The following is an 8919-nucleotide window of genomic DNA, read 5'->3' as shown; positions in this document are numbered from 1 at the left end:
ACGGCGCCAGTGCACCGCATTGTGGAGGCCACAGATAGTGAGTGTCATGATCGACAGTAACTTTCAGAGTCCAGTCTTGTCCTCAATCAGTCTAGTCTAGACTGTGTCCATGCTTCCAATGCACTCATCACCTATCTAAATAAAAGTATTACACAAGGCATTGAAAAACAATTATATTAATAGTACTAAATGTTATAAAACAGGTCCTAGGAGTGAATAGTTATAGTAGCTTGATTCAAGTTGTCCATCAGGTTTGCACAAGAAAATGTCTAGAGTGAAGTACTATGCAAGCGCAACAAAGCTCTGAAAAAAAAACAAATAGACAGAGACATCGATTCATTTTATATCGCTATCTTTATTTGTATCAGATTCCAGGGAAAACAAAAAAGACTTTAGGCCTTGTATCCACGGCTGGATCTGCGCCCACGAGCACGCTCAAACTTCCTGCCCTTGGAGCGAATGTAGGGCCTGAGGGAGAGAAGGATATGCCATTAATTCAGTGTTTCAAACCACTTCCTAGATTCTGCAGATAATGCAAATCTGCCAGTCTATCAACTTAATGTAAACCAAAGCTATAGTCTGGGGACAAAACTAGCAAAATACAGCTAGGCCTGATGCATTTAAATTATGCATTTTTCCTTCTCCGTTCCTTCAAGTAATCACCGATATGATATAACTGGGTTGGAGAAAGTGAATCTAGTGGATCTCAGGCGCATACATTTTTCATATTTTGTAAATAAACATTGAGTTCAACAAATTGTTCTACACCAAAAACGTTTTATTTTGATCAGAATGATCCAGATTCTGGAATCCTCCGTTTTGCAATTCAAGATCAATCTGGACGTAAACATTTAAAAAAAAAAATAAAAATAAAAAAGATGAATCATTCTGATCAAGAGGCCACAACATCAAGATCACTGAATCCAGATGTCCAGTGCTTTGAACAGGCCTACCTACACCTCGCCATCTACTGGACAGGTTATGGCACTACCGCTAAACTGTCATAGGGAACCCGAGAGGAGTAAACTAATGTATATAGTGGTATTTGTATTTATATCATAAGATTTTCACTGTACCCTGCAATTACACCTGCAACCCCTGTAGGTGACGACATTTTTGTTACTCTCGATGTTCAACGATGTAAAGTTGCACGCGTGACTGTGCTCCTTTTCCCTTTATGGCAGTCTCTCTCAGTCTACCTGACTGCAAAGCCTAGTCAGACTGGCCTGTGCTCTTGTTCTTACAAGCGAAATGAAAAGATTCATTAATCCAACATAATAGAAGGACAATCACTGTCTGCACACCGCTCTCACCATCACTGCTAACATGTACACCCCCCCCCAATTTAGTTCAGATCTACATGATTCACGTGGATGACCTATTTTGAAATCATACCTGTATTTGACACTTCTCAATACAAACAAATTGCCACATTCAGTACCTATACTGCAGTCAAATTAATTCAGATGTAAGAGTATTTTAAACCTCCTCACCTTAGTTATATTGCCTTTCACCTTTATAAACCTACCCGGACGGGGCGGCAGGGTAGCCTAGTGGTTAGAGTGTTGGACTAGTAACCGGAAGGTTGCGAGTTCAAACCCCCGAGCTGACAAGGTACAAATCTGTCGTTCTGCCCCTGAACAGGCAGTTAACCCACTGTTCCCAGGCCGTCATTGAAAATAAGAATTTGTTCTTAACTGACTTGCCTGGTTAAATAAAGGTAAAATACATTTTAAAAAAATACCCTGAATGCACCCTTCCGGTGGGATCAGGATTATCGCCATCTAAAAACAACCCTAATCACTGCCGTTTGAGTTTTGAAAAACGCAAAAACAAATCTTCCCTATACAGAGGACCCAACTCTCATTTACCAGTTTTGAAATAATAAATTCTAACAATGAATTCAATTGCCGTTTTTTTAACACTGGGCTCAGGGGATAATTCAGTGAGGTGCAACATATAGATTAGAACATTTCAGACAAACTGACAATTGTTTCTACATGACAAGAGAAACATGGTTGTCCTTCTCTACACAATGCACATCTAGTATCCTCTTTCTAAAGTAGGGCTCTCCACAACAAGCCCCCGTACTAACAAAACATCTTATCGAAGTTCTCAATATTCAGAAAGTGTCCTCCGTTTAAAAACATTTGTGATTTTCATTGAAAACCAAACTGGAACGAACTTGTCAAACAATTTGGAAAACATTCTATAAGTTGATAGATATTGAATGAAACCCTAGGAGAGCAGCAATCTCAAGAAAGGGGTACAATACTCACTTGGTGTGGCTGTGGGGGGTTCCACAGGCTTTTCCAAAATGCCTGTACACCTCTCTGCCCTTACGGGGTCCTGAAAGAAGGAAAACAAGTGAGTTTCCGACCAGAGTAACAGGGCTGTCACTACTTAATAGCCACAAAGCCAAAATTGCCTATGATGTAAAAATGAATGAACACAAAATTAGCTTTTTGGCCGTAATTTAGGTTAGCAGTGTGGTTAAGGTTAGGTTTAAGAGAAATTTTAGAAACAGGCAGGGTTTAGCCATAATCCGACTGTGGCGGTGATAACAGTAACAGGACTGTAGAGCAAAGGTACAATAGAATATTCCCAGCATAACTTTAAACTTGAACATCGTTCAAACTAGCAGTGTTCTTACCTGACAGCAGCACGGTGCCCTGTCCTTTGGGGGCAGCCAGAGCTAGCTGGTCAAAGGTCATGACCTGACCTCCGGCCTTCAGGATCCTGCGGCGAGCGCCGTCAGTTACCTTCAGAGCGCACACCTAAGGGAAGGGCGAACAGAGCACGTTTAGCAACTCATGATAACACTTAATTCATTTTCAGTGAAGTAGTCTAACACTAGTCCAGAAGAGCTACCTAGTTACAGGGTGTGAAGGCTTTTGTTGTAGCCCAACACCAGATAAAAATTGCCAGGGGTGTATTTACTCTGCCGATTGTTGTAAAACGTTTCTTAAAACGGAAGCAAAGGCAACGGAGGGACCTACCTGAATTTGTCCAATAGAAATGCTAGTTTTGCTCTTAAACAGTTTCCTCAATAAATACACCCCAGGTTAAACCAGGTGTGTTAGTGCTGGAGCAAAAGCCTGACCCAAACAGGCATCCAGTAAGTTAAAACAATCTTTACCTTGAGCTTGGGGATATCCTGAATTCTGACATCATCAGTGACGGTTCCCACGACAACTGCGGTTCGGTTCTCACGACCAGGCAGTTTCATCTTACGGATCTGAAGAGGACGTCAAATAGTTCAGACGAGGGACAACCGCCACAGGGTAAAGATAAATACTAAGATGCTTTCACTTTTCTATGTATTCATATCAATAAACCTGGAAGGACATTGTCCCGGTTTCTCAATAGCAATGGAACTTAGGCTAACAAGGGTTAATTGATGCATCGTTCCTACAAACTGGCGAATATGTAACACGAGTATCCCAAAAACACAACACTGCGAGAACGTTCACAAGTGCGTGGTTGGAGCTGCCTCAATACTGATCGGAACGAAAGAAAGGCAGCGCAGCTATCAGATCAACTTTCTCCATTCAAATCATACTGACGACAGATCAGACCCTAGAGGGATATTACCACCGTTGACTACAAATATTTAGGCAGTTTTGTCTAATCCAATAATAATGCACCAAATAAGATTTGTCATCATTGCACGTTACACATGAAATATTGAGGCAAAAACCTACAATTATAAAAATATAACTAATTGAACATCAAATCAATTTAGATGACTGAAATAGGCATGCATATATATATATATATATATATTTTACCTTTATTTAACTAGGCAAGTCAGTTAAGAACAAATTCTTATTTACAATGACGGCCTAGGAACAGTGGGTTAACTGCAGGGGCAGAACGACAGATTTGTACCTTGTCAGCTCGGGGGTTAGAACTTGCAACCTTTCGGTTACTAGTCCAACGCTCTAACCACTAGGCTACGTTATGTAGCCTGTGTTTTATCCTATCCTGTGTGACCTGGCTGGACTCAAGCCTGGGGGGGGGGGGGGTGGTGGTGGTGTACAGTTCAAACACATACAGAGTATTAATATATTAGGCAAGGCTCTTTGATTTACATATAAATGTCCCAGAGACCCGCTAGAGTCTAGACTGTTATCATAGTCCTGGAGGGCCGATGACTCTTTCCATAGTCAACAAATCCATGACTTCCATGCTGAAGCACTGTGGTTTACACTCTCTCCAATTCAGAAGTATTGTTGGTTTGACTGATAGGAAAGCCAGTACAGTGATATGTTGCGTGGTTCTAGGTTGGATATTGTCCACCCTACTTCCTAGCAGGCACACTAAAGTACAGACAACATATCTACCTCAGTCCAAAATCTTTTGACGTCTGGACATTTCCATAAAATATGCATTTGTGTACCAACCTCGCCGCAGCCATGCCAATACAATTCTGAAAGGCTTTGATAAAAAAAAAATTAAACCTGTGAGGTGTAATATAAGCCTATGTAAGACCATTTGAATAATTTTATACCTTACAGTTAGTTGGATATCAATGTTTTTCCATATTGCATCCCATTGTACAGTGGAGTGAGAGATACACCCAAGTCCTGTTCCCAATGTAACGGAGTAGGGATGTTGCTGTTTGGGGAGGAGAGACCAACCAGCTTGTATAAGGTGGAAACCGTTCCTTTCCCATTAGCAGCACCCCTTAGTTTGTTGTCCATCACGTTTAGATCCCACATCAACACCATGAGGAAATAGATTATTGATTTAAGTTGCAAATAAGGTAGAAATGCCATATTATTTAAGCCAAACTCTGCTATCAACTCTTTAAAATGGTTTGACATCACCATCCCTTATGACCTGCCCCACCTGACTGATGTTTTGGCATAGCCAGGTAATATTAGCCAATGTCTTTCTCCCTGTAGTAAACAAGGGGTTGTTCCATATTGGACATGAGGGATGCTTCATAGATAACCTTTATGAAGTATCTTTGCCACGTCACATGAAAACTCAAGTGGCTTATCTTACAGTGGCACTTGGGGTAATACCATAATGATGATATAGAGATCAAATTACTGTCACAAGACAAGTAATACAAATAAACAGGAACAGCTAATCCACCCTTGCTTCTTGACATGGACAGTGTATGGTTAATTATTGGTTTCTTATCTTTCCACAATAAGCCAGAAAATAGACTACACATCTCTTTAAACCAGTACTGAGAGAATTGAAGGGGTACAGAGGACATAAGGAACGGTAGCCTAGGGAGTATGTTCTTTAACACCTCTGATCGTCCCTATAGTGCTAAAAGGTAGAAGGTAGAACTGTCATCCCTAATGAGCTGTAGGACCCTTGGTATCGTACAGCTGGGATTTGACAGTGTTAGTATGATAGAGTATAAGTTGGTTTTGAAGTCATGACCACTCAGTGATACCACTTATATCCCCCTTAGACTGTTTTAATGCGGTTATCTCGGTTTCCATTGCAAGATTATTTTTTTTATTATTATCCTTTGCTAATTTGGAACAATAAAGACATTTGCAACTTCGTATTTGTAGTCAACTTTGTTCTAAAGTTATCTGCGGTCAGAAACATCTTGATTCCATGTTTAGCAGAGATCTTGTGTATAAAGTGACGCAGATGGGAAAAAAAAGCATCCAACGACAAACACTCAGTAAATAATGAGCGGTTTCAAGTCCAATTTTAGTAACGATGGTTTTGGGAAACCGCTGAGCTTGCACAAAGCTCCAACAATGAACTTAGTCTTAAGATGCATTTGGGAAACTGGGCCATTACATTTAAGTAATTTAGCAGACACAGGAGCAATAAGGGCATGACAGACTTTTCACCTAATGGGTTTGGAACCAGCAACCTTTTGGTTACTGGCCCAATGCTCTAAAATCGCTAGGCTACCTGCCACCCCAAATGGGACATGTTCAAGAAGTCACACGAGAGGTGGAAAGATCTCCAGCTCACTCAAAGATACCAAATCATCAGAAGGTATATTAACAACGACATAGGAGTCAAAGGTTAAAAGAGAATCATAACTAGAATGTTTGAGCAAGGAAGTGTCAAAAGGCCAATAAAGCATTGTAGCGCAACAGGCATAAGCAGGAGTACCAGCTGAAGTTGTCCTCTCACTTGTACTGTTGCCCTCTTAAGTCTTTGAATCTGTGAACGTTACTGCCATTCAATTTAGTTGATTGTAGCAATTTGATTCTGTAGCAGGTTAAAAACACAGCAAAGGGACAGATTGATGTAACTCACCATGCGAGACACTGATATCGGAGGCCTGTGGGTCCTGCTCATGAAGAGCCTCCTGAGGACCACCTTGTTGAAGGGAGCAGTGGAGCGACGGGCCAAGAATCTGTACAGCTTTGGGGAAGAGAACAAACATTTATTAAGTAGAAAGTATTGACTACTCAATGTAAAATGTTAACAAGGGTTACTCTGAGCTATGTGCTGCATAGATTTTACAATTAACCAAAAAAAGTATAACATTAAGATGGTAAAATCAACAACTTAGTTGTCGGACTACTTGTTTACATGACAATGCCTTAATGTTAACTTGAATCAATGTATAAAGGTTGTGACACTTACCTTGACCAGGAGCCTCAGGTAGATATCCTGACTCTTGGGCTCCTTTCGGTGCACCTTACGGTCCTTGTTGTGTCGGATGTCAACTCCCTGTGAATAGATGGTGCAGGTAAATACATGCAAACTTGCCATTCGCGCACTGATCAATTGAAAACCAAATCATTAGTTACACATTGTTAATGACACTTCTGATCACTGTGCCAGGAAAAGTACCGTTGCATGCTTCTGAACCCTATGCTTTATGGCTAGGCCTCAAACGACTGTAACGTTAGTAGACGTGGTCTGTGTAACTCACACCTAAACAGCACACAAATCATTCATACCCAACTTGAATTTGGCGGCATACCGTTTAGCATAACGTTGCAGTCTCATACACAGCGGCTAACTAGTGAGACAGTGGAGTAACATAGTTCACCAACACTGGTCAAATAGCACGTTTTCATTTAGGGCCATCAACCTAGACAGATATCCGATACGACTTGGAAAAGCCTCAAAACGAAGATACAAAAGTTACCGACATTCCTCGAACAGCAGTACCATTATCTTGTGTCTAAATTACACGGAGTCTTTCAGTAATTAGTGAAAATACCAGGTAGCAAGCTAGCTACTGTGACGCTAACCCCAGGTAGTGAAGGACTGAACCGTATCGCTAAAACGCCAAATAGTATGTCAATACCATTCGGAATTCAAACCAAAGACATCAAGGCAAATATTTACATGGAAATGGTTGAGTTGTGCTACTGTAAAAGTGAGGATGGACTTAGATTATCAAGTCGGAGCATTAACGATGTTTTCAGAATCTGTACCTACCATCTTAGACCCAGAGTGGAAAGGAAAAAGGAAGGGTCGCTGTCTCGCGATAAACACATCTCCGCGATTACGGAGGTCACACGCGTTTTCGTTGGCTGTTTTGCTATTACTTCCTGTGTGATCATCACGTCGTCCAAAAGTCATTATATTTATATTTTATGTTATTCTATTCGTTAATTAATTTAATCCATTCATCATTTGTGTATAGGCTAGTGTGAAGTGACTTTCTAACCAATAAAACCACTATGTGAAAAACAAATTACATTTCAAAATACAGTAGTCTATTATATTTTACCATGTGATTTACATACAATTAATAGCCAATTTTATTAACAGAACAGAACATTTAACTAGCTTCTCTTCTTGTAATTTGTCAGGCTCTTTATTTTTTTACTTTATAAAATATTTAAATATGTATGTTTTTGTGTCAGAATTCATAGTTCCAGCTTTGAGAGAGAAAAAAATGCATTTCTCATATATACAGTACCAGTCAAAAGTTTGGACACACCTACTCATTCAAGGGTTTTTCTTTATTTGTACTATTTTCTATATTGTAGAATAATAGCGAAGACCTCAAAACTATGAAAAAATGCATATGGAATGATGTAGTAAGCCAAAAAAGTGTTGAACAAATCAAAATATATTTTATATTTGAGATTCTTCAAAGTAGCCACCCTTTGCCTTGATGACAACTTTGCACACTCTTGGCATTCTCTCAACCAGCTTCATGAGGTAGTCTAGTCACCTGGAATACATTTAAATGAACAGGTGTGACGTGTTTTTATTTTTAGTAATTTATTTATTTAACCTTTAATTAACTATGTTAAAAGTTCATTTCTGGAATTTCTGTCCTTCTTAATGTGATTGAGCCAATCAGTTGTGTTGTGACAAGGTATGGGGTGGTATACAGAAGTTAGCCCTATTTGGTACAAGACAAGGTCCATATTATGGCAAGAACAGCTCAAATAAGCAAAGCGAAATGACAGTCAATCATTACTTTAAGACGTGAAGGTCAGTCAATGCGGAACATTTCAAGAACTTTGAAAGTTTCTTCAAGTGCAGTCGCAAAAACCATAAACTATGATGAAACTGGTTCTCATGAGGACCACCACAGGATAGGAAGACCCAGAGTTACCTCTGCTGCAGACGAAAAGTTCATTACAATTATTTGCACTTCAGATTGCAGCCCAAATAAATCCTTCACAGAGTTCAAGTAGCAGATGCATCTCAACATCAACTGTTCAGAGGACACTGCGTGATCAGGCCTTCATGGTCGAATTGGTGCAAAGAAACCACTACTAAAGGACACCAATAAGAAGAAGAGACTTGTTTGGGCAAGAAACACGAGTACAAGCAAGTCTCGTGGAAATTTGTCCTTGGGTCTGAGTTTTGGTTCCAACCGCCGTGTCTTTGTGAGATGCAGAGTAGGTGAACGGATGATCTCCGCATGTGTGGTTCCCACCGTGAAGCATGGAGGAGGAGGTGGGGTGGTGTAGGGGTGCTTTGCTGTTGACACTTTCAGGGATT

At 40.2% G+C, this 8919-nt stretch overlaps 1 protein-coding gene across 1 annotated transcript; it reads right to left on the bottom strand.

Moving 5' to 3' along the window:
• Nucleotides 1-335: 335 nt before the first annotated feature.
• On the bottom strand, nucleotides 336-7551 carry LOC110508611 (large ribosomal subunit protein eL18). The gene is made up of 7 exons (XM_021589267.2): nucleotides 7393-7551; nucleotides 6586-6672; nucleotides 6253-6360; nucleotides 3140-3238; nucleotides 2654-2777; nucleotides 2280-2349; nucleotides 336-468 (listed from the first exon to the last, which is right to left on the bottom strand). The coding sequence occupies exons 1-7, from the start codon at nucleotides 7534-7536 to the stop codon at nucleotides 393-395; spliced, it is 708 nt and encodes a 235-aa protein (XP_021444942.2). The 5' UTR covers nucleotides 7537-7551; the 3' UTR covers nucleotides 336-392.
• Nucleotides 7552-8919: the final 1368 nt, after the last annotated feature.

The sequence above is a fragment of the Oncorhynchus mykiss genome, chromosome 3 (assembly GCF_057628025.1).
Source record: "Oncorhynchus mykiss isolate SJ-2025 chromosome 3, ASM5762802v1, whole genome shotgun sequence".
Classification (NCBI taxonomy): domain Eukaryota; kingdom Metazoa; phylum Chordata; class Actinopteri; order Salmoniformes; family Salmonidae; genus Oncorhynchus; species Oncorhynchus mykiss.
The sequence above is the reverse complement of the archived record's forward strand: the minus strand, read 5'-3'. Positions and strand labels throughout refer to the sequence as shown.

Excerpts from the sequence above, each read along its gene's own strand:
- LOC110508611 (XM_021589267.2), bottom strand. The coding sequence starts at position 7,536 with ATGACTTTTGGACGACGTGATGATCACACAGGAAGTAATAGCAAAACA. Across the intron at positions 2,778-3,139 it reads AGGATATCCCCAAGCTCAAG|GTGTGCGCTCTGAAGGTAAC; the intron begins GTAAAGATTGTT and ends CCCTTCCCTTAG. Across the intron at positions 2,350-2,653 it reads GGGCACCGTGCTGCTGTCAG|GACCCCGTAAGGGCAGAGAG; the intron begins GTAAGAACACTG and ends TCCTTCTTTCAG.